Here is a 26,585-nt window from a genome sequence, read left to right on the forward strand (position 1 = left end):
TTCACCTGGGTAACGCTGGTAATCTGTTCATGGAGTAGTCTGCCTAAATACTGGATACTTTTTTTTGACATTTAAGAGCCCCTACACCTTAATGAAATCTTGCTTCCCCTCTTTTAGACCTGGATGTGCCTATGGATCTAACTGTGACGGCTTCTACAGACAACACCATCACTCTGGTCTGGGGTGTGGTCCAGGGCCCCATCGATCATTACAAGGTCACCTACACATCTGCCTCTGGTGTCACTACTGAGGTAAAGAATAGAACAGATGAACAGCGAATTGATAATAGATGCAACATAGCACTTATAAAGTAAAGTGACGTGTATAGTGAACACAGATGCGCCAGCAGTCATCCTTATAAGGACCAACATGGCTATGACCTTTTATTATGAAGTAATCATATGGTGTCAAGGGAATCCAGTTGATGTAGGACTTAGCTGTGACTTCCTTTTGCAGCTGACAGTGCCCAAAGACGTTACCACCACCACTCTGACTGACCTCGAGCCTGGGACTGAGTACACTATCACTGTAGCAGCAAGAAGAGGACGACAGCAAAGCAATGCAGCTACCATAGACGCCTTCACAGGTAGAGAGAAAAGTCACATTTTATATATACACTCAGATTGAGTGGGGTTTTTTTGAAGCACCATTGTTGGCTGAATACCAACTGCTTTCCTTTGTTCATTTCTTTGCAACAGTTGAATGTAAACTTTTTTAGAGAAACAAGGTTGCGATACAGCATCTGTTTAATTCACTCAATTACCAGACAGAGCTAAAATAAATTCACTCCCAAGTGTTTTCTCTGCTCAGATGAAGACATGAAAGATCAGCCCATTACTGCAGAAAGACAGAGAACAGTTTTAACAACACTGGTGCGTAATGAAGTTGAATGGTGAATTTAATGAACTAAAGCGTGGCAGCAGGTGAGCTGAGTCACACTAAAAGAATAGGGAGGACCTTAGAAGACTTTGAAGAGGCAATTAGTGAAGGTAAATTATTCAAGTCAGCTAATAAACTTGTTACAAGTGTTCCCTAATTGCATGTCTCTTTTGCATATAAATGTATTTGTGTTGCCTTTTTTTGGATTCCTTTCCTACGCCACATTCTCTCCGTTTTGCTGTCACACTTGGTTCTGTCTGCTTGAACAGCGCTTCGTCTTTCTCTGAGAATTTGAGTCGCAACAAAGTTTTCTTTTCTCCAGACTTTTGTCAATCCATCCAACTGTATGTCAGGTCACCTGTCAGTCCACACAGCACCGTCGGTTCTTTGTTTTGTTTTGGGTTTTTGTTTTTTTTTTTCCACAAAGCTTGAAATAATCTTCATTTGTCATAATGATTGGCATGTGCTTACCTGCTGTCAGATTTGTCTTTCTTCTCTTAACTGCTCTCATCATCATCATCATCATCATCATCATCATCATCATCATTATCATCATCATCTCTTTTCTTCTTCGCTGTGACCATTGTGGCAGTTGTCACCATCATAACCATCACTGCTATCATAGAGATCATTCATCACATCTATTGATACATGCGGCTCCTTTAGTAGCACCACTCACCATCTGGAGGGGAGAGATGAGTGAATGAAAAAATGACAGATCAAGAGGAATAGGAGGAAAAAATAATTAATTACCTGTCATCTCCTCATCCACCGTTCACTCGCCCGTATTGGCAACATCTGTGTGTGCGCTCAGGTTAACTCATCATAACCCCAAAAAAGGTAAATAATAAAGTAAATAAATAAAGTATGTGATCAAATATAAATCCCAGACTGCCTTTGGAGCACCACACTCTGTCCTTCAGTTTGTAGGCATGTTTATACATCACATTACTGACAGAGCCCCAGAGAATTGTTCATTGAAAGTATATTTTCATACAGTTTCCATGATTGATTTGTTTGTTTGTTCATGTATTCACTTTTCCGATGTTTTTTTTAAGAACTATAATATTAAAAGCAGCAACAACGGGAAGTTTATTGTTATTAGATGGATGCTTGTGAACAGTTAAGGGCTTCTTTATTACGTGCCATCCATTAACTTTACTGTGTAATTGGGCTATTGGAAGAGGTAAAGATGTCCAGAATGATAATGCTTAGTATCAATATCAATCAAAACAAAGGACCCTACATTTTCCATAATGCAACAAATAGCACATTTTCTGTTAGATGTTACATGCTTAGTAAATGCTCTTTCAAACGGTGTTTGGAATCTAAATTTGACTCTTTCCTTCACTGACCTTTATTTGTGAACGTTCATCAATATCGTCTGTGCTGTGAAAACCAGAGGGATCATGAAGACCTACAGAGGGTGTCTTACCAAATTACTGTAAAAAAAAAAAATCACCTACATTGTAGCTGTGTTACTGTATTTATTTACTACTCTTTTAATCACTGCAGACACTACAAAAGACCACCATAAAATTACACTCACCCCTTGAAGGTTTAATACATAATTAAAGCAAAGCCTTAGTCGTTTATCTTTAGAGGTGTGAGTTATCACATCTTCCTCCGGCTTCCACATAAAGACGCATGTGAACGCCATGAGCATGAGGAGACTGCTGACTGAACAGGGAAGTAATGCGTTGTTGAGAGTTGGCCAAGGAAGTGCACTGTAAAATGTAGCCATTAACCAGTACGGAAGAACATCAGTGCAGGTTTTCAAATAATGATTGATTACAAAGAAAACTTCACAGGATGCGTTTAATCTGAGTAAATCAGAAAAGGAGCAGTCAATGTCACTGCATCTTCCCTGCTATTTATACATCCACACGTGGCTAATTAAATTCAGATCGTCTTGCATTTGTTGCTTTGTCACCTGCTAAACTGTTTCATATTCATTACATCATCTGCTATCCAGTTCATACATTATGACAACAACATCTGCTATCATCATTTCTCCATTTTCTTATTGTGAAGTCCCATCGCATCTCCATCTCCGTGGTGGATAATCTCATTAGTTTCTCTTCTTTTATGAGCAATTAAATCATTATTTCCACATGATTGTGGTCTTCTCTGACTCTCACCTTCCCCATCAAGATTACACCCAAGGCTCATTTCCTCTACTGTATTATGATCTGTTACACCCTCCAGGGCTGCTTTCATCCATCACTGATTTGCTTGTCTGTCATCTTCTGAACAATGGGCGCTGCTTTCTTTGTCCTTTTTCCCCATCACTGTTTCCTGCTTGTGATCAGCTTTTTACCTTTCCTTGAAAAATCTTCGGTGACCTTTAAACCCCCGTTCCTCCAGGAATCAGGCCCGTAACTCACCTCTACTTGTCAGAGGTGACGTCAGACTCGGTGTCGGTGGCCTGGAGCGCCCCAGCACCACCTGCTGACCTCTTCATCCTGAGCTACAGCTCTGCAGACGGCACCGACACCTCTAAGGTCACTCTGGATGGCTCCAAGACGAGGTCACTGGTCCAGGGGCTGCTGCCGTCCACGCCATACACCATCAGTCTAATCACAATACAGGGGGATGTTACCTCTGAGCCCATTACAGCATCACTCACTACAGGTGAGCTGCTTGATAACTGAGGCGTGACAAAGACGAAGATACAAAAGCATGAGCAGCAGTTTAAGGCTTTGGCTTTTATGGCTTTTCTTGAACTCATCATCAATTAATCTGCAGATTTATAAGGTGAGACCTTTAAATAAATAAAATAAATGAAAATATAAAAATCATGAGAAATAGTACATAGATATGTTGTTGTTGGGTTTTTTTTTTTATTTCTTGCAAGATGAAGTCTTGTGGTGGAATAATTGCCAGCTTTTTCTTGGTTGACTCACCAGTTAATTAAACTGTTTCAGCTTCGTGCTGATCATGAATTGCTGAGTTGGGTTTTTTTTGTTTTAGTTTTTTTTTTGTTTTTTTGTTGTTTTTTTTTTGGTGTTTTATTGAGACGTGTAGCACTGGAAGTCACTGAATACCATTCATAATTCAAAAAAAAGAAAGAGATTAAAACTAGGAAAAAATGCTGGGAGGAAAAGTGGGGAAACAGCATGTGTGATTTAAGGTAAAAACAAATTCAGCTCAGCAAGCACGTATAATTTTCACTTTAAAATCTACGCATCTGCCTTATTAAAATACCAGGATATATGAATATGCAAATTGTAACGTTAGTATTGAATCAGGACTGGCTTCCAAATTATTTCAGATGTCACACATCATGCTTGGGGACTTCTTCTTAAAATTGGATTTTCAGCAAAACTTTCCACTTTCTGCAGATGAATGTGAAAACAGCCAGATTTTGACACTATAAGGTGTCTGCGAATACATCATTCAACATGAAAAAGAACACGTTTTAGACTCTAGGGAGGACTTTTAAATCAAATATGCATTTCCAGAAATGCGGTTTGCATTTAATTCGCAGAACCACAGCAGAATGATTTTTGTAGTTAGATATCTTTTTCTGAGGTTTTTCTTTACTTTTCTTTCTACCAGACCAGACTTAGTGTCACAGTGTCAAAATTGGCTAGCTGGGTTTATTATTATATAATAAATAAGTGTTGCTTTACATTCATTCTAAACTCGTACGCAATTCTAGAAAACATTGAGAAGATTGTTGACAAAAAAATCTTCCAATAAAGACAAGGATAGAGAGGAGAAACGTGAGAGAGGGAGAGGATGCAGTCAGATTGTTACTGTAATGTTTAGTGGAAGAGAGGCAGTCTGCTCTTTGCTTTGTTCTGTGTTTTGTTTTTTTGTATTTTGAATTGATTCTCTTCCTTTCAGGCTTCCATTTCACTTCTTTTGATTAAAATGTTTTTCTACCAACTGGGCCACAATGATCCTTCACAACTCTTTCTTTGTTAATATACTGCACATTAACGTGTAATTTTTCATTAATTGGCTTTCTGGGAAGAGGAGCTCTTAGAAACATTTCTTTTGATTATGAGAGCACTACTCACATCTGGCGAGAGAGTGAATCAGAACAAGGTAAGTATAATAACCTGCCTGAGAAAGAGACAATGGGCAAGGCAGAAAAAGGGAAGTCCTGTTTATTTTTGTTTTCTAGAAGAAAAATCATCAAAAGAGAAAATCAGAGAGGACAAATAAAGAAAAGACGAATGTCAGGATAGAACAACAGAGATATTAACTTGGCATCAGTACCAGAGACACCTGCATGCTGTCAACTGATTACTGTGCCAGTTTCATACAATACCATGGCAGCTTCAAGCACTCTCTCTTTCTCCCTCTCCCTCTCCCTCCCTCTCGCTTTCTCTCTCTCCCTCTCTCTCTCTCCCTCTTGCTTTCTCTCTCTCTCTCCCTCTCTCTCCCTCTCTCTCTCTCTCTCTCTCTCTTTACATTCACCCACACACAGATAAGCAGCTTTGGGGGGTGAAATTGGACAGGGATTCTGGGACAGATGTACAGTATTTCTTGCATCTGTCTTTAGACTGTGGTAATTTTATTGTGTCCTGCTTTGATCTCGCATGTTTGAATGTCAGTGCTAATGAGAAACTACATTCTGGCTTTCTTTGTATTATTAAGAGTGCTTTTGGCTTCATTTGAAATTGTCTGTGGTCCTTTGTTTTAACTACAGTTGAAGTAGGTAGTTTGGTTTATCAGCCTGATTCTCGCTCTGCCGCTACGGTCCATTCAAACGGTGCTTTAATGTAGCTCAGCCTGAGGGCTACATTCATTTATTAGCTTACACAGTGCAAATTGAATTGTGATCTTTCAAGAGGATAAAGTGAATAGGAGTAGATATCTCTGAAAGGACTGCTCTGTAAGTGTTGCCATTCAGACAGAATGCTCAGTGAGGAAATACAACTTTTCAGAAGTTATTCTTATGTATCACCTTTGCCAAAGTCAATGTAATTAGTAAGATATGCATGCATAAATAATCACAACTTATATAAATGCCACTAGTATATGTCATATAAGTGGAATTTAAATGTTTTTCTGCCAGGGTTATAAATTGTCTCCCTCTGCTTCCATTATTCTTTTCAAAGCCTGGAAAGCAGGAGTGGAGCAGTTGGTTTACAAAGTGCTGTCCCTTTCAGACCTTGTCCACAGATGGAAAGTGATCTCTTAATCTCCTCCTCCTCTCTTTTGTCTATTTCTTCCCCCATAACTTTCCTTATCACTCTCTTTCTTTCTCTCGTCGCTGAGGACATGTCATCAGTTTAATTGTTTTCGCCATAACCTTTTCCACGGCAGCTCGGTAGTCCCATGGGACCCATAAAACAAATTTCCACCGAGGAAGCCCTGCTCGATCTTAGTGCTAATGCCACATGTTGTGTTTTCTTAGCAGGATGGAGCTCGATTTCTCCTGGAATATCTTTTGGTGGTGTTTATTTTTACAATGCTTTCCGAGACCAAGGACAGTTCTGTTTATGTAAATATATTGAAGAGGAGATTAAAATAGACAAGGATTACTGAAGAACCTGAGGTTTCAAGGGCATTGATTCTTTATGTTTTTATGTAATACCTGAACCTGCTTTATAATACTCTTATTGTACATGTGAGATCAGAACAAAATCTGTCAACCATGAAAACAAGAAATCATTCTTTTAGTCACTGACATGAACCTTCAGCCTCACATATTGTCCACTGAACAACATCTTCATCTGATGCTACATCCCTTCTTCTCCCTTGTAGGCATGGATCCACCGAAAGAGATGACGGTGTCCGATGTGACTGAGGACGCAGTGACTCTCTCTTGGATCAGACCACTGGCTCCATTTGAATACTATAAGCTATCCTACCAATCAGCCAGAGGTAGAATATTCTTTGCATACTGTACCTTCTTCCATTGAATTATAATAACATGGTATTTATTATATTAACAGACACACCAACACGGTGCATTTCCATGTTACAGCTAAATGAACATGGCATTTGTTGTTGAAGGCCTCTCTGATGTAAGGTTTTTGTGGTGGGGAAACTTGTTACACACCCTGCTTTACCTAATTAATTGTAACATTTTATCAGGGAAATTTAATTAAAATTTTAATTAAAATTCTGTTATGATTAAATATTTACTCTGTGATGCAAAGCGCACACCATTTGGCTAAGCAGTATTGCCCGTAGATGAAGAAATGTAAGATTAGAGTAACAGCAACTGTTCTGATGTCAGTCTCCTTCTGATGTCTTCCCGCAGGTCGAGTGGACAGTGTGGTGATTGACAGCGATGTAACCAACTACACATTGTCCAGCCTGTTTCCTGCTACAGAATATGAGATCAGCCTCAATGCTGTCAGAGGGAGTCAGGAGAGTAAAGTGGTCAGCACCTCCGTCTTCACAGGTTAGAGTTGATAAAAGGAATTTATTGGGAGTATATAATAGAAGAGAAAAGAGCAGCGGCTGTGCAACCAAGCGAACTACACCACCACCAAGTGCACTAGCCTGATAATCAGGAGTTATTTTGTTTTTCCTTTGCCCATTAGTACCTAATGACTATACATTCACTAACATTACTTTCATTCAACATGGAGACTTCAGTAGTAGTTGCTGGGAGCAGTTAACTTCTGTGATCTTACAAAAATCGAAGATATGTAGAATTAAGGTGTAATTTTTCAGTATATCAACTTACAAGGCCCGCATCACTATATCCATTGTTCTTCACACTTCTTCACCCTTTCTGTTTTTCTGCTCTTTGTCACAAATGACTGAATAGCTGAGCAGATCTTTGATGTGGATGACAGTTTTAAAGGTCCTTAACAGGCTACAACTCCACAGCGCAGAAATACAAAATTCTGCCTTTTGTCAGTCACGTGAACTGAAGCAGATTGGAAAGGAATGTGCTTTAATTAGAAAAAGCACCACTGTTGCATTGTCAACAGGTTTGCTGGGGAGGTTGCCTTCTTCTAGGGTTTCTTAGTTTAATTGCTTGTTCTAAACATGTTTCTGTTATATAACCTACCCTCAGTGATATAAATTAGATGGACAAATCTATAGAAACACGTCAGTGTAACAAAAAAAATTCAGCTGCACCACAAACCGCAGCCTACAAAATGACAATAAAGTTGAATCAGCACCTCTCTAAAACTTCATAACCTTCACGAAGGTAGGATTTATGTGCAGTATGGTCCCTGACTAAACGCTGTGATCTACTTTTGATGGGCTCTCGTGATGTTCTGCTCTCTTACAGTAAGAAATCGCACTACATTAAAACCACATTCCTCACAGTGTTTCAACTACAACTTTATGATAAAATATCCCGCGGTGAGTGGGCGGCAACGCAACAAAATGTTTTCTGTGTTAAATGAATGAAGCCTGCTTCTTCCTCTGCTAGCATTTCAGAACAATGGCTCTTCTCACAACAATAACAACTGTGCATTAGTAGTTGTTTCATTAAAAGAGCAGTGGACTCCTTATGCACTCTCTCTCTCACACACACACACACACACACGCACGCACACACACACATCAGGCCAAATCTAAGGCTACAGCTGACATTGCAGGAGGTGCAATCTTTGCTGCTGCAATAGATGAAACTGCCTGCCCTGTGACCCAGTAATGGGTAACCTACTCCCAACTCCATCTCACTCTCCTTTTTCTCTCTGCTACCCTCCCTTTCTTATCTCTTTATACCTTTGCCTCACCTCTATCCTTCTGTATTATTACTCCTCTCTCTGTTTCTCGTATCCTTTTGCTTGTAGTGTCCTTCTCTCCTCCATCCCACTGTCTTTGTCCTTTTTCTGTTTCCTCTCTCCTTCATCCTTTCTTTCTTTAATTTTCCTCTCGGTGTCTCACTCCCCATGTTTCTTCCCAGTTCGGCATTATAGGAGGAAGCTCTCAAGATCTACAGCGTTCAGACTCATAACTTAGCATTGAATCGTAAGTTAGGAAAACCTCACTTGCACACACTCATGCATTTAAATATGGAACACCATTCTTTTCTGTGAAAGAATTCCACTAACCTAAGATTAACACACTCTCCCAGTGCTGTATGCGTAATCTTCATTGTGTGTGAGTGCGTGTCTATGTATGTGTGTGAAAGAGAGAGTAAAAAGCACAAGAGTTAAGGAGCACACAGGAATGGAGAGAGAAGAGGAGAGTAGAGAGTGATTTTGCATGCCAATGAGACCTGAATCACTCGGAGAGGCCAGGTTTAAAAATGCAGCAGGGAAAAAAATAAGCTACAAGAGTCTCTTTCTCATCACTGTCTTGCTCTTTCCCTCCAATTCTTTATTATCAGCCCCCTTTTTAACAATCCAAGTATACTTACAATGAGTAGAGCCGTTGGGCCTGTAATAGCCTAAAAAGAACATAACTCCAACGTCAGGCTTGTTAGAAATGGTAAATAACATTTTCCTCACATTGCACAATGCCTAACCAGGGACATTTTAAGGCTGCTTTCAACAACAATACATAAACAGGGGATTTGGAAAAGTAATCCCGCACTGCCTGGCCAAGTATGTAATGACTTGAATAACAGCACAATTGCTACTTACCTAACTTCCATAATCAATTATTGTCAGAGGGGATGAAAAAGCAGGGAGCCTTATTCCATTTTCCCAGCACAGCACGTGGTGCTAATCTGAGATGACTCTGGGAGAGTAGACGCTAAATGGAATAAGTAAAAGCCAGTTTGATAGAGGACGGCCATTAGGATATCTGTCTGTCTGTCTGTTTATCTATCTATCTGTCTGTCTATCTATCTGTGTGTGTTTAACAGTCTCAATGCAACATGTCCACTTAAGACTGCAGGGCACCACTTACATTACACTGGTAATTTGAACCAAGTGTTATTTTTCAATAACACATAACAAAAATTAATAGAAAATAGTATTTACAAACACGTAATTAACAAATCTGCCACTAATTGCCAGCTATTTCATAACCAACAAATAGTTCCTGAATAACGCTGAATAAAGGACTATGATAATGTAATAATAATAATAATGATGATAATGCTAAGTTCTTGTGGCTCCAGTGTACACACTCAGAGCAGATTGCTATGTTAATGTTGTAGTGATCATTACTTACTGTGATTCTACATATCGATAATTTACTCAAATCATTCAAGTTAAGGTGCTAAATGGCCCAACACAAATAACTAATCATTACTCGCTGATGGAGTGTAAAGATTGTCTCACTTTTAAATGAATGTATTTGCAAGAGTTTGACCTGCACATACAGAACATCCACAATGTAAATAGGTTTTTGTGTATTTTGGTGGCAGCACAACTCACATGCATCACGAAGCTGCTGCTTCCAGCAGGTAAAATATTTGCATGGCTGTTCCAGCATGAATTTACTGCTGTATCACAGACCCATCCAGTGCACCTATGGGGTTAATGTTGGGGGATACACGTACACTCTGATAACCCGCTGTTTGGTGCAGCTTCTACAGTAATGAGAGGAGAGGCAGAGATAGACTAAAGAGTAAAATGGCCCATTGTGTCCCACTAACTGTACTGTCTGCTACAGGCAGGTCTACATTATGGTCACAGACACCACACAAAGCAGGCTGACATGGTCAACCATCACAGATGGGGTATCCATAAAAATGCCATATACAGCAAATAACAAATATAGACACTTTGAGACATTTTCTCCAAAATCTTTCAGCAGCAGATTCAGCAGCACGCCAACAAACTTGAACTGAACTAAAAACATTTAACTGAAGAAAACTATCAGGGTTTGCAATAATCACCCCCTTAAATGTAAACTGTCCCTTCACTGCAACAATTTGGTGCCCACTTTCCTTACATAAAGAGTGCAGAATTATAACTCTTTGCAGGCTTGTAAACTGTATCAGTAACTGTAACAGTTTTGTACAAAATAAACTGATGGCTGTCATCCAGTAAACATGTATTACAAACTAGTATTTGTAAACTATTTTGTTAAAGAGGGAAAACCACTTTGTAACTCTTTGATTTCATAGAATATCTCCCCTATATTCAAACTGTCGGTCAATAAGCAATACAATTTAAGTGACGGATCTTGTCATAATCTAGCTAAATACATTTTATCTAATTAGTAGTCAAGTTCTCACCAACAGCTAAAGCTAGAATTGTAGTCAAAAACATTCAGTTTTACTTTTAAGGTGATCACATCAGTGTCTTAATCATTTTTAGCAGGATCCTCTCAGGACCTTCAAAGACAACCAGCAGCAAAATGTGCAACAGTTTTTTGAAGTCTTCCAGAGTAATATGCTCAATAAAATCATGTGTTTCACAAAGTGATTAATCTTGGCCCATGACTGAGCCTTTCGAGGTTGGCCCTCTGTCCTGTGATGCCCCAGTCCCAACTTGTTTGAAACATGTTGCTAGCATCATATCCTGAATAGCAATAATAATCATGTGTTTACAAAAATCAGTGAAGATGATAAATCATGAGATCTGAATGGCACCAAGAGTGGATCAGTCCTGTCAGAGGGATAGTTTTAAAGTATTCTTTGTTGCCCATGGTGAACTGTTTTACCTGACCTTCAGCAGGGAAATACTTCTTCCAATTAGTGCAAAGGCAGACTGAAGTTATGTTGACAGACCAAACATTTTGCCTTTACTTATGATCTGATCTTTTAATCCTTAATATAATTGATACACCTGAGCTCTTCTCCTCTTGACTCTTTATTTCTATCACCTTCATTTTGGGAGTAGCAGAGGACGTTGACATTGGTGTATAAAAATTCACCAGAATGCAGGAAATTAAGTCTCTCTGAAATCCCTTGTGGGTGGACCCCCAGACCACCTCTTAATTTGTGTTTCGTGGGCATGGGTACCACTTGGCCTATTTGACCTCCTCGAAGACAACCTTGGTAAACACTGTAATTTTCTTCAGAAGCGTCACAGAATTACGGATTAATTGGTTCCTTATCTGACAACTTTTACAAGAATGTGGGAGGATCATACCCTTGTTCCAATGTGCTTTATTATTTTTTTATTTTTTTTTACTGACACTTTTTTTGATTTGCTCTATAGTCAGTGCTGAGATGTGTTACAATAGCAGGCTTTTACTGGAAGAGGCAATCAGTTGTACGTGATTGTTGTATCGATGTCCACCTTTCATGTGTTTCTGAATAGCTTGGGTCAATATATCATGTAAATGTAATTTTTATGACTGCACCATATCCCGAAGCTATAGTCCCAGAGCAGCCTTTGTTGCTTATTTTTTCCATATTTTTCTCTTATCCTGAAAGCCACATATGATCTTCAGCTCTGAAGCTTGACTTTCAGATACATATCTGAGCATGACGTAGTTTGCTCAAGCCTGTGATTCACCGGTGCAATCAGGAGATGGAGAACGATGATTGGATTATCACTGAGCCTGATGAAGGGGGATGACCTGTTTATTTATTTATTTATTTTTTCTTTTTTGGCCATCTCTACTCTATCTCCATTGCCAGCCTAATTGACTTGGCAAGCGTCCATTAAATTCACTTAAACCTTCTTGCAATTAAAGTAATGATTTTAATCAGGTTTGTTCATCTATCGCAGCGACAACAAAGACTCAAAGTCACTTCGGTGTGCTAATGAGCTCAATTTTCTTTTTATTCTGATGAGGGCAGGGCAGTATTAATTACCTCATCTGGACAGAGCTTTGGAGCACATGCAATGTTCTGTGTTCTCCTGCCATGCTCTGTGCTGTGCCAGAATAACACGCCTGAGGAGCAATTGGGGTTGAAACACTGAGGTTAAAGGTATAATTAAATTCAGAGTCAATTTTGGCATGTCCAGCAGTCTGAGAATGAAATTAGGAAGAGGGTGGGGAAACAGTGGACTCTGGAGACGTTCTAAGGCCTTCATATATATAGCCTTTTTTACTGCATAATTTCTCCTTCATGTGTGTTAGGATTAAGGAAACAAGGATCAAAATGGTAAATAGTATGAATGCAAAGCTCTTCTGTGCCTTTTCTGTGTGGTTGAATAACAAATGGGACTCCCTTTGAAATGGTTTAGTCGTAACTGATATGTTATGTCTCTTTGCAACTGTACCTTGATCCACTGTGAACAAAATCTCTGTATTTTAAAGCAAAGATGACACAACTTCACAGCTTGTGTACAGATTCAAGTAATTTAATACCTGGGAAAGTATTTTCATCGTTTCTTTAATTGAAAGAGTGACACCCAAAGCAGTTAGTCGATCAGTCAAGTCATTTATCAAAATTAAATTAATTTGCAAACAGTTTACTGAACTGATAATAAAGTGATAAATAATTTTTCAGCCACTGGTACCACTTCATGAATTTGGATAGGAATTGCTGCTTTTTTATGTTTTGTATCAGTGTAAACTGAGCAAAGGACAAATAGAAATGTTTTTTTGCTATTCATGAAAATGTACAGCCAACATGTTGACTTGTTTATGTCCTGTGATGAGTCTGTCACATTAGCTAGATGTTGCTAAAAAAAAAAAGAAATCTTTTTGAAAGAGTCTGTTATGGTTGTTTTCCTCAGTACATTAGGCTTATGTTTTTGTTGTGCTGTAATCCTAGCGATGGACATGCCATCTGAGTTGACCGCTCTCAACATCACCCCACAAGGAGCCTTGCTGAGGTGGAACCCCCCTCTTTCCAATGTTGACAACTACGTGCTGACCCTCACACACAACCAGGGTGAGTTGTTAGAACTTTCATCCAGAGGCTTTCATTAATTTGTTGTTTATTTGACAATGATTTGATGGATTGATTAGCCAAGAAGTAGACTAATTAAATTCTTTGGATAAAATCATCAATGCTCTTTTCTCTTTGATGCCTCAATTCTTGTGATGTCAAGTGACTACAGCACGATTGCAGCCCCACACCTATCTATTGCCTTTCTGAATTGCTGGTACCTAAATACTCATGCAATTCACTTGAGTCTTGTGATTAGAAAATTAGCGCAGTTATTTTACCTCAGCTGAGTTTTGATGCCCAAACCCAACCAAGCCTAACCAAACTGGGACCTCCAATCAGCTTCAGTTTCATATTGGCGGGTACCGTGTTGTCGTTCACAGACTACCTCCCCATTCTGCACAATGATGTGACTGAAATTTATTGGGTCGTATTCAGATGCGATTGCAGTCAGAGCATAACAAGTTGATTTGTTTTAGGTCATTCAGATGCAGCATGTGCAGTTGTAGCAGGTTTTCAATGTGATCTTTTGAAGGAATGTGGATCCATTTTTTCTTGCTTTTCAGAATAGTTCATCACTTGTCACACACGATGCAATTTTTCCTGACAGCTATATCCAAATAGGTAAAAGATAAGCATATTCCTTCTCCCAGATTCATTTTGATATTTTCTTCATGAAGCAAGTGGGTAACTGCCAAGTTAGAGCAGGAAGACAGGCTACAGATATAACTAAAACCTCCTTGACAGACACGAGAGTGCTGAAATATGCTGAAATAAAAATGAAAGTATAAACAGTTTCAAAGGCGATGTATTTTTCAAACACACCATGTTTTGACAGTCAGTTAACCTTTGCAAAGCTTTTTTTTTTTAAATTCATCGGTCAAATATTTAACATGTGATCTCTGCCGTTATTTTCCTCCCCTGATTTTTATAAATCATTAATAAAAAATGCCATGGGAAATGTATTTATCTCATTTGTGCATGACCCCACTGGCTAAGCCATGCCTTGAGTTATCCAGAGAAATCTGTAATACTCAGCAGTTGGTGTCAATGTGTAAATTACACCCTTACTGACTGGATGGCAGCCAAATCATTTCAGTTATGGAGAGTATCTATATGCTGGACACATACTTGGAAACCTGCCCTCTCCAGGGTTTAGACAAGTGCAATGTAAGTTGTGGACAAATTCTCTTGAGTGTCAGTGTATTAAATCAAGGTCAATAAATCTCATATTGTCCTGAATTGCAAAATAAATTTTTATTGGCAACCACGAACACCCACATAAAATCCAAACCGTCATGGTATCAGTCAGTCAAACTTCATCTAAAACACATTAATAGTGTATCATGGAAAAGAAAATTTTGTTCCATGTCCTCAATAGCTTCATTGTCACTGTGACGTTTACACATAATGCAGCTCTTAATGTTTTTACAATAAATTAATGTTCTAATACAACAAGATTCTATCAAGTGATCCTTTGACACTGCAGCAGTTATATTAAATGCCTTTTCTAGTTAATTTAAAGTCATGCGTTCATACACAATTACTTTTTTCATTAGTAATTTTTCATAGTCAATTCAGAGGGAGTTTCTTATGACTGGAAATGCAGAATGGCAATTGAACAGTTATTTCACCCTCTTTAAATTGGTTAGACAGATCTATTAGTCATGAAAATACCTTCAAATTATTCTTGGAATATGCATTTAGATAGGATCAGTGGTGAAGAATGTTCTCTGAGTCTTGTATTTCAGGCATATTACAGAGTGCTCAGCCGTATCTGAGAACTGTCCCCCAAAGCATACTTCACCAAAAGCATAATTAGTAGAAATTCTTCAAAGACATGCAGTTTAATATAATCTGTTAGCAATAAAACTAAAAACAAAAGATGTACCAGATGGTGTAAAAGCAGTAAATGTGTGAGTTTTGCTCTTGTTTTCCAGTGACAGCTGATACTTTCCTTGTGGAAGGCAACAAGCAGGAGCACCAGCTGTCCAACCTTAAGCCAAGCACCAGCTACTCCGTCGCCCTCTATGCCACCAAAGGACCCCTCACCAGCGGTACGGTCATCACCAACCTCCAAACACGTAAGTATTCATTTTTGTCCTGTCAGTCAATATATTTTGTCATGTTTCTTCAATTGTAGAGGCTTTTAGAGCTACAAGTCTTCAGAACATGAGAAGGTTGGGTTGAAAATTGATGCAGAATATCAAATAACATCCCTGAAGTGAAAAAGTTTAGTTTCTGTCTGTGTTCATATATTGTCCTAAATGAATGCATGGTTGGCAGGACACCAGAGGATCTCCTGCTGGTAGAGCTGCAAGTCTTAGTGTGAATTAATTCTCTTAGATATAACAACCTGTTCTGTGACAATGTCATGGTAGAAATTAAGTTATCTGTTGATTAGATTACGTAAAGCTTTAAATTCCGTAGCAGTTGTTTCAGAGGTGTGGGGGTGTTTGTCGCTTGCTCAGAAGGATGGTACTGATTGCTGGTGTTTGAGATTATGTACTGCGTACTTTATTGACTGGTGATGATTCAAGTGATAAATGTAGTTTGTGGAATAGGATCTGTTTTAGAATACAGTTATTATTATTATTATTATTATTATTATTATTATTATTATTATTATTATTATTATTATTATTATTATTATTATTATTAAGGTTCATTTTATAGTGTATCCTTGGTAGATTTGAGCTTTTCCAACACTGCATGCACTTAGAGACCTTTGATCTTTTATCTTTGTGCAGCAGTCATTGCCTTAGGGGTCAGCACTCTTGCTAGAGACTCTGGCATGGTCAAAGGCAAAAGCTGTCATGAGGATTAAACTTGTGAACTCTTCAGTTTTTGCTTGTTTCACTTACATGTGACCCACCTCTGTAATTATATTCACCTTCATCGTCCGCTCTTTTGAAAGGAAAGTTAGGGGTGGAGGCTCCAGTTTAGCTGAGTTGCAGCTATGTAAACTTTGTTGTTGTGGTTTTTGTCTCCTTCTCTTTTTTTTTTTGGAGTTCTTTCAGCCAAAAAAACCCCTCAAAACTTTTCAGTCAGCAGAGGAGTTCATAATCCCCCAAGGAGAACCAGAGCTACCTGTCCTGCACTGCAGCAGAGACGAACTGCTCAGAACAGAAACAGTCTCTGGGCTGCAGAGACTCGAAAACATAAATAGGGCTCAGGAAAATTAGGTGTACCTACAACCATGTCAATGCTGTACATGCACATAGTTACTCATACATAAACAAATGTTCTTGGCAGTTTAAGGTGATTCTAATTTAGAAACAGATGCTCTGCCTTGTGCGTTTCGTATCTTAGCTTCTCTGGAGGAAAAAAATGCTACCCTGGATAGACTCATGTAAAAGAAAGAATTGGGAAATTGCGTTGATGAAGGTAACACTATGGAGTGAGCAAAGTGGAGAAGGATTTTTTTTTTTTTTTTTTTTAAGGTTATTGAAGTTTTAATTTCACCCAGGAAAAACTTCAAATATCAAATTTATTAAATCTATTTTTTAAATATATTTTCTATTGTTTTTGCACTGTAATTTGTATTTAAGAACCTCACAAGTAATCACATATTGTACTATAGATATTTAGGGAGTATTCACACAGCTGCATACCATGTGGGACCATATACGCATATGCACAAGGAAACACACACCGCTAATCCTGCAGGAAGAATGGTGACATGTCAGACCAGGGGGCGCCACAACCCCAACTTCGTAGGGCTCTTTCCCTTGTTCTTAAACTTCCAAATTGAAAACTTAAAAGCTGTTTTCAGCTCAGCCCACACAGCTTGTTTTTGCAGGCTGTTCTACTCCAGCGGAAAATGTCACATTGTGAACAAGCTGTGAGAGAGAATGAGATCATTGATTGGTTTGGTCAACGGCTCTGCTTATGAGTCTCTCATGTCCCCACAGGTCCGCTGTCCTGTCTCTTTTGGCCCTCACTCTTTGAGTGTCACTTTTCTCTTCTGTCTCTTTACTTAGGCATAGAGTAGAGAATTACTTGTCATAGATGCGTTCATATAGGATAATCACAGTATTTATGGAGCTCATTTAAAAAAATGCCTTGACCAAAATACCTTGCGGAGAAATTTCATATCCAATATAGTAATTTAAATAATAATAATAAATACCTAAATAATATAGTTAATAATTTAGGAGATTCAGATGCAGTCTTAATACAGAATTTGCAACGGTTGCAGTTGTTAGTCTTATGGTGTAAAGCACAGTATTGTGCAAAATTTTCATATACCTTACACTTAGGGTCTGCAGTTTGCATGTTAAGACGGCTGAATGAACATATCAGCTCTCACAGTTGTCCCAGTCTTACCCATCCTGCTCATCTCCAGCACAACTTTTTCAAAAATATTATCATGTCTGTTCCTGGGATGACACCTGGAAAAGAGGTGTACAGTTCTTCTGCTCTATGTGTTATACAAGAGGTGAAGGGTCAGTGAAAGTTCTTGTTGTCAGTTTTTGACTTTTATTCCCTTTAGGAAGGATGGTTCTTCACTTTCATGCTGTACACAGCATAGAGAAGAGGAAGAGGAGAAAAAGGGGACAAGTCTGGCTCATATCAAAATATGGCCAAGACTTTCTCATTCAGTCTTTTTTTCTGATTCCCAAGCCTCTTAACCGCAGCTGAGAGTTGTTTTGTTGTCTGGCCTCCATGCCTCAAGAGTTCAACACAGAGTAAGACAGCTCCACGAAGGCTGATATTTAAGCTATAAGGGTGGAAAATAAGGGATTTTGCTACGGGTGTCTATAAGCCTGTAGGCTGCAGCACCGGTACTTTTTTTCCCTCAGATGTGTCTGAGCCCACTTGCTGAGAAGTGCTTTGCAAGTTTTTGAAGCAGCAGAGATCCTTGCTGCAGGCAGCTTCACTGAGCTCTGGCTGATAGTTGTTCACCCAGTACTGAGAGTGCTGCTATTACAGAAACATAATCTTCATTCTTCAGGCAATTGCGGCATTTTTTGACACCTAAACCATTTTTTTGGGATCTTTTGTCTGAATAAAATTTGGACTATTATTTGAACTCATGACCAGTCCTTAATTGGTGCTGCTAGACACTGTGACCATTCTCATTACCAAGTTAATGGTCAGTTAACTTTGCAGTTCACATGTTGAGGGATCAGTATGGAGAAGGGGGATGAAATGTGGATCAAGCATCAGGGGATGAACTGAGGATCAGATGGTACTGATGATGGGTGTTGGCCTGATGGTTTTCATGGGCACTGGGTTCCTCCCATGAAAACCATCAGGCCAATGGTATGGTGGGGCTAATATCTAGATTAAACATTGTAACATCACTGTCCCCCCATAGTTCTACAGTTCTTGATAGCCACGAAACTTATTATAAGGAGATACTAATTCAACAAAATGTACTGTGTGCAGCAGGGGTGATAAAATTGTATGCAGAACTTTGAAGCTTCGCACCCGGCATTAGTGATGGTTTGTGTGACTGATTCTGCCTCTTACATATTGTACAGGATGTCAATCAAAGCCTCCTGTGTGTTCTTAGCATCCAACTGAAATCACATTTAGTCATTCCTCTATGTAGTCACCAATAATGTCAACGTCAAAAAAAAGTAATAGGGGAAATTACAGAAATGCTCCTTTTCATTTCATCCAGCTGGAGGAGTTTGATTGACAGCAGCTGGCAGGCTATATGCCAGCACTGTAGGGAACAAGAGACAAAGCAAACTAACTTGAACTGCAGCCTAACATGTCATGAACAGACAATCTGTTGTTACTGGTATTGAAGAGTGAGGACCACACCAGCGTCTAAACTGACTGAAGAGACATCTGCAGGATGTAGTTTACCTGCTGTTTAATGTGCTGCAGCTGAGCAGATAATTAGCTCTCTAGCCTGCAAACTGATGTTAGCATTGGACTTTTGCCCTGTGGATACTTGTTTGGTCACTTGTTCAGCCAGTTAAGCTGCAGGAAAAGCTGCTGGTCTCATTACAAAGGGGAGACTTTTAAAGGAAAGCTGATGTGGGTTGTTGTTCAGAAGCTCAGAATCCCCGTTGAATTAAAACTAGTGGCCGTCATCATGAAACCAAACAGTATAAATTCTACCTGTTTGATGTAGCAGATCATTTGATTTCAATTGATCTTTGAAGATAACAATATGTTTGCTAAATCTAGTTCTAGTTGTGAGAGCCATACAATTTGCATTTTAATTTGATTCGAATTAAAAACAAAAGAATTACCTATACACCATCCATGCAGAATCATTCAGTTGTAAAGAGGCAGAGAGATGTGACATCTAAAAGATGGAAAGAATAATTTTGTCTTCTTCACACAGCAAACTGCTGCTGCCCATGCTACCCTTCCCATCTGCCTCTGTATGTGTGTGTGTGTGTGTGTATTTCTTTGTTCTCGCGTTGTGTACACCATGTGTTAATAAGACGTTAGATGTAGCCAAACCTATTGTTCAAACCTCCACATCTGAAGATAGAGCCTCAGAGCTGCCAGGAACTCTGGCTGCGCCTGCTCACCTGCATGGGCACACTGCGTGTAAAGATTTAATTGGAGTGGGATGGAAAAAGGACAAGGAGACAGATTTATTTGAAGAAATGAAAAGAAAGAGGGAAAGAAAGAATAAAGACCAGCAAAATGTTGGGTGTTTGCAGGGCCTCCATTTCTATGATTAAACCACCCCCCCCGCCACTTCCTTCACTCATCTATCCCCCACGCGCACATGATGCAGCAACAGCATTCATCAAGTCGAGGGGAGGACAAGAACAAAAGATAAACTCCGTTCACTCTCTGGCACATTGAGTTAGAATGGCAGCCTGTCAGATAAGGGAGAGAGAGGGGGAGGTAGACAAAGGATGAGATGCAGGAGAGGGAAACAGAAGCACAAATGTAGATAAGTATGATTCTGGAGGAGAGGAGGACCCCAGGTTGATGTGGGAAAAGGAGGAAACAGACAAAGAAAGGGGCGGAGGATAAGCAGAAATGAGATGCAGAAGAGGTCAATAAAGATGAAAAGGCGCAGGAGAGGAGGAGATTGGCACATCTCCGTGGACTCAATCTGCAGCGTGCTGTGTTTATCTCAAACCGCACTACTCAGCCTCTCACTCTTAAACTCTCTTTGTTCCCTCTTTTTCTCTCTCTGTCTCTCGATCCTCGTGCCTCACAATGTGAATCTGCCAATCACTGCCTCAGTGAGAAGGCACCCCGCATCTTTCAGGAGGTTATCAAGACCGTTTCATGCTGTTAATTACTAAGCTGTCATTGATCTTTCCATATGCACACACACACACACGCACCAGGATTTCAATGAGAAGAGAGTGTGAAGAGTTGGTGTTGTGGATTTTCTCTGTGTGTGTAGAGTTGCGTGAAGGTCTGGGTTCAATGTAGGGTTTGATATTCAGCGAACAGTTACGCCTTTGGCCCCTCAAGTCCTCATGAGAAGTTAAAAGTTCAGTCTGTTCACAGAAGCCCACGTTTGTTTCACTACTGAGGGAAGAATGGCAGAAAAGTGAGCCAGTGAATCAAACAAATGGAATCAGAGAAAAGGCAGTCATAAAGTTGATGTCTTTATCTCAAAGCTGTGACGTTGGATGACACAAAGCACAGCACTTTGTTTGTTTCAGCGCTCCTGCCTCCCTGACACAGACTGACGATGTGCCCCAGAGTCATGATGTAACTCCAGGAAACTGAGTTTTCCAAACAGAAGGTCATCTATTTTCTATCATGCAGTAAAATGAGGTTGCAGCATGTCAATGCTTCTGCAATCAAGTTGGAAGATCAGATATTGACTCAAAAAGGGTGATGTAAAGTGGGGAAATTGAGATGAGTCTCCTTGTGATGTGGTTGAAGTATTAACCAAGACACTATAATGTGGCCTTGTTTAAAACTGCGCAGGGCACGAGAATATACTTGAATGGTGTGATGTAATGTGCAGTAAAACTTGGGTGGGCTTGCTGATCAAGTCCTTCAATGCTTTTGAGGCTATGAGGCACTGTGACTAAAAATGGAAAAATGTTCATCTCAGTCCTGAGGGAACTTAGGATAATTGATGTGGGGATTTTACTCACTTTGTAGAATATATTTATAGTATACTACCTGTGCATGAATGCCCCATTGTTTATCTGTAATTTACTAGAATATTTTCTTCTGATTGACCTGTGCCTTCTTTTTCTTATCTTGTCTTTTGATTGTTTAGAATGAAGAGATAAAAAACTCTTTTCCCATAATATTTTGAAACTTTTTTTTTTAAATAGTACTGATCTATGTGCAGTTCACAGGTGTCATGAAAAGAAAAGTTGACAAGCCGATATGTGTTGTTTTTAACGAGACAGAGGAAGCGACAAATTAATGACGGCACCAAACACAGAGACACGTACACTTAACTCAGGCACCAAGAAAGACAGTAGAAGAATTAAATTAATTAAATGGAGAGAATTGCTAGGGTTGTTATTTTTGCGAAAGGGTTACATTTTTGCACGCTGAAGGTATTGCAGTAGTTGTACACTGGAACGTCTGCTTGCCATTATTTTTTGCTAGACTTCTGCTTTCAGAGCTGGTCATTAATTGTTAAATTATTACTATAACCAGTGATGATTGCAGAATGCAGAGACAATCATGTAATATGATAACAAGCAGATATGTTATAGACAACCAAACTGCTGCCTGGAGTTGGCCCCTGAGCTGATGTGTCACTGGTTTTCAAATATTAAATTATTTAATAAGTCTGCAATTATTTTTCTATCAGCAAATCCAATGAAAAGACCAGGCCTCAAGAACTGCCTGTGTGTAACCAAAGCCAAATAACTCTCATCCTTCTGTGTCATAGGCCTGCATTGTTTTCCAAAAGCCATTAGCACCTCATTGAGCCACACGGTTGCACTGAATGACATATGCACCATTTACTCCAGTTTAAGTTCTGTTTGATGAAAAAAAACATGGAGCTCAGTTGTTACAGCATTTATTTTACCTTTTTTTAATAAATCAATCTATTAATTTGCATACTTTGTTATTTTTTGATTTGTTTTCTTGTTTTTTTTACAATCTATAGGCTATGATGTCAAATGGTTTAAGATGGCATGGGTGTAATGTAATCACATGGTTCCTGGTCCTGTCCAGTATAGTCCAGTCCATCCTTTCTAGTCTATACTGTATCACTATGAAATAAAGGAATTAAGTCAATTAACAAAATCTAAATAAATACTGAGTACTGTCTAATGTATTGTCTTGTATTGCACATGGCCTCATCATCAGCGAAAAACAAAATTATGTAATAACAAAATGTTTTTGCTTCAAGTGGCAGGAAAAAAAAAATCCTTTCAAAGATGACCTTTAGTTGTACTTGAATGCCAGTTTAAAAAATCAAACTATTGACAAGTTAATTTATTTGAGGTTTTGTGGAGTGGTTGGGTCACTGCCGCTTTGCTGAGTTTGTCAAAGAGAGAAAACCAGGCCAAGGCAGCACAGCAGGCTAGTCTGCTCAAGAAAACAGCCTAATGCTTTTGCTTAACTAACAGACTGATGAATTCGCCACACAGCAGATTATTTGTGTAACAGTGTTGGGTCTCATTTCCAGGTTGTTCGTTTATTTCTTCAATGTCCAATATTACTGCCAGCAGCTCCAATTATTTTACAGCTGATGATATTATTGCAGCTACTTCTCTCATGATAGCGATTCAGCCACAGATTGCCTTTAACAACTATTAGAAGATCAAAACCCTGCAAGAGGCATGCAGGGTTTTTTTCCATGAATAAAAGTACTTAGATAGTTTGTTCAATAAAATATGTGTCCTGTGTACTCTGGGCTTGAAATATAATAAATTATACTACAGCAGTGTCCTTAAAAACGGCATAAAAAGTGAAAGTAAAGCTAAAACATAAAATACAGTTACAGCTAATACATTTTGTAAAAGTACAATATTTCTGCTGGGCATAATGTATCCACATTTTGGTCACATGATGCATGGATGTGTACATTATTTGCATGTGCATGTGCAGTATTAAACTTGTTAGGGCTTTTCAAATGGCAGTAATGATAATAATATGTGAGCTGGTGTCATTCTAAGCTTTTCTGAAAGAAAATGTTAAAATACCTTTTGATGATGATTGATAGGTTTTTTGCCATTTCAAGATGAGGCTACTCTCAACAGAGCAGCATCTGATTTTACAATTTCTGCAGCATGTCATCCATCTCTTATAAATTCAGCCTCTAGGACTTAAAATTGTGAAATCTTTTGCCTGCACCGTAAAATTCCATCAAATTAACAAAACAGCTTTACGCCTCAGCAGTAACTTAACCTTTTTAAAGTATTTCATGTAAAGAGAAATGTATCTTTTAATTTACGTGTCTTGCACTGCTCATAGGAATTCAGCCCACACAATATAATAAGAACCTAAAAGGGAAATATACTTTCTGCTGTCCTTTGCCAACCAAGTTGCCAAGTTAATAAGATAATAATTCTGATTTTCTTCAGAAATGTTCTTACTTTTTAGCACCAGGCATTGAGTCACTCCACCTATCTCCAAAAAGCTGAAATACAAAGAGAGTAAATGAAATCTAACCTGTTTGGCGAACAAGACAAGTTTTTTTGCTGTACCCTCTAGATGGAGAAAATCCTTCTGGAATGAATGTAAAAGTTAAGTTCTCTTTTTTTGTGGCAGCAATGGACGCTCCCCTGAACCTGACAGCCAGTGAAGTGAATCACCGCAGCGCTCTGATCTCCTGGCAACCACCAGTCGCAGAAATTGACAACTACATGCTCACCTACAAGTCAACAGACGGCAGCCGAAAAGTATGTAGCGCACGTGGCTGAATGCTCGTGTCTCAGCTCTGTCTACTGCACACACATGCTCATAAACACACAGTGCTGTTGTACTACATACGTGTAAATGCATGTTAACATTTTATCTGCAGTGAAAATGTGTTTCTATATCTGGTGGTTCTGGAAATCCTGTTGGATATCCATGTTACAGTTGCAAACATGTTTCAGGGAGATAAACTTTATTTTTGTTAATCCACACACCTGAGAATAGAAACTTAATTCTGCCAATACTGTAGAACATGAACCCCTGAAACCCCTTCTTCGGTTTAGAAAGTAGAAAATGTTCCCAATTTAATCAACTTATTGAACCAGAGCTAAACATGTCCAGGAAGAGAAAATTAATACAGAGTCACAACTTTATGACAATAGCACTTCTGAGTTCAAATTTTATCTTTCAATCATCCAGTCCCTCGATGCAGAGCATGCAAACGTTGGGACACACTCACACTCACAGGTTGATACACAAGGGAAGTACACAGTGAAATTGCCTGTCTAGGAGAAATATTACTCTAATATGTCTCAGAAGACTCATTGTTTATTTGGATTACATTTTTTGATGTGGCTGAGTAATCGTAATAAAGCACATTAGTAAGAACTGTGTGGAACACACCAGCCTTTTAACGAATTGACTGGGACAATTTCCCAAGATGCTGTGCAAAAGATTCCCCTTTATTGGCAATTAGGTGTCTTACATACAAACACTAGCGTATAAACATTTGAAACACACACATACAGACACACGTGCTGACCTTGAATGTGCAGTACTGCTGTGTGGTTGACCATCGGGTGTCACTCATGCACAAAGAATGCAACACTAACAATTCAGATTATCCCATTTTGTAGATCTCACTTCTTTCTGATACAAATAGACTTCCATCAGCATTATTCTTGAAATGATTCCTTTCTTGATGCTGTTGATCCCACTGTCTGCCTTTTCACCCTCACTCCAAAACAATGGTTTTCTTTGAAAGAAACATTTTTTCTTTCCCGAAATATTACAGGATCGCATTTACATACAAGTGATATTAAATCAACTTTTTGTATGCCATTTCCAAGACTCTGCATAAATTTGCATGTTAAGTCAAACTGAAATTAATTTCTCTCCTACAGCATACATATCTGCCTAATACATAAACATACAGCATACAAATCAGTACCCAAAAGGGAGAAATTCATATTTAATGCTGTTTGGTTTCATTACGGCACTCCCTGTTTTAGCATTAACCAGACATAATGCAGATGATGGAGAACTTGTTTTTATAGAGCCCATCAAAATGTTCTGTCATAGATGGTCATACTGACTAGACAGCAGCATGCTCTACAACACAAGAGCCACACACACTCTGAACAGTCACCTGGGGACTCATCATCAGGGACTGAGAGGAGATCATGTTATTACTGTGAGATGTTTTTCTTCGTTTTACAATGAAAGCATTAATATTATCAGAATTATCCAGATCTGATGCAATTGTGATTTCAGATCATTGTCTGTGGGTTCTTTCTTATTACTTACATGGAGTAATGAGAAAAGCTTAAAAAGCCGAAAGAACTTGCAAATCCAGTCGTAACATTTGAAAATCATTTTTTTATTCTTCTGAACACCTTTGACTGTGTTCTTTTAGATTTTATTCAAATTTTCATTTACTGCAGTCAGCTGCTGCAATGTATACCACATTTTCAACATCAAATGAGTCATACCACACACAAGAAAACCTCACTCCAGCCGCAGAATCAAGGACTACTTCATCTCTTTTTCCATCGGTTGTCTCCGTGTCTGAAGGCTGGCTTGGCTGGAAACGTGCCATAACATTAACTTGGTTGTAATCAAACCACACATTGGTGCGACTTTGAGCTGCTCAGCAAGCTCCCCTTCTTACAGAGATAATGGACTTTTATAAATTAAACCAAAGTAGCTGCGAGATTAATTACTTGTCTGATTAATATTTACTTAACAGCTTTTAAATGCATGTATCACTGCTGGTTATGTTCGTTCCGGGAGTGATAAAGATCTCCCCTTTCACACACACACACACACACACACACACACACACACACACACACACACAAAAACACGCACACAAGCACACATGGATAAATATCCTTACATTCGACCGCTGAATCCCATGATCTGATATGTATTATCCTTGATAAGGCTCTTTCCCTTCCAATAAAAATTATCTTGACCCTGAAAACCTGATGGGAAAATGTCAGGACCAGAGAGACAGAGACACCATTTACCAGCTGCTTCCCTGCATAATTCACAGGGACACATTGCCTGG

The 26,585-nt window shown here is 39.0% G+C and overlaps 1 protein-coding gene across 10 annotated transcripts in view; it reads left to right on the forward strand.

Moving 5' to 3' along the window:
• Window positions 1-26,585, forward strand: part of tnr (tenascin R (restrictin, janusin)) — a 152,625-nt gene that overhangs the window by 111,311 nt on the left and 14,729 nt on the right. For 8 of the 10 annotated variants that reach the window (XM_046408273.1, XM_046408274.1, XM_046408271.1 and 5 more), the window contains 8 exons: window positions 118-251; window positions 457-586; window positions 3,247-3,513; window positions 6,604-6,723; window positions 7,106-7,249; window positions 13,388-13,507; window positions 15,445-15,588; window positions 24,146-24,276. In XM_046408273.1, the coding sequence (XP_046264229.1) occupies window positions 118-251; window positions 457-586; window positions 3,247-3,513; window positions 6,604-6,723; window positions 7,106-7,249; window positions 13,388-13,507; window positions 15,445-15,588; window positions 24,146-24,276 (1,190 nt within the window). The remainder of the gene's footprint in view (window positions 1-117; window positions 252-456; window positions 587-3,246; window positions 3,514-6,603; window positions 6,724-7,105; window positions 7,250-13,387; window positions 13,508-15,444; window positions 15,589-24,145; window positions 24,277-26,585) is intronic. The other 2 variants (XM_046408279.1, XM_046408280.1) reach the window with 1 other exon arrangement.

The sequence above is a fragment of the Scatophagus argus genome, chromosome 13 (genome assembly GCF_020382885.2).
Source record: "Scatophagus argus isolate fScaArg1 chromosome 13, fScaArg1.pri, whole genome shotgun sequence".
In the NCBI taxonomy this organism is placed as follows: domain Eukaryota; kingdom Metazoa; phylum Chordata; class Actinopteri; family Scatophagidae; genus Scatophagus; species Scatophagus argus.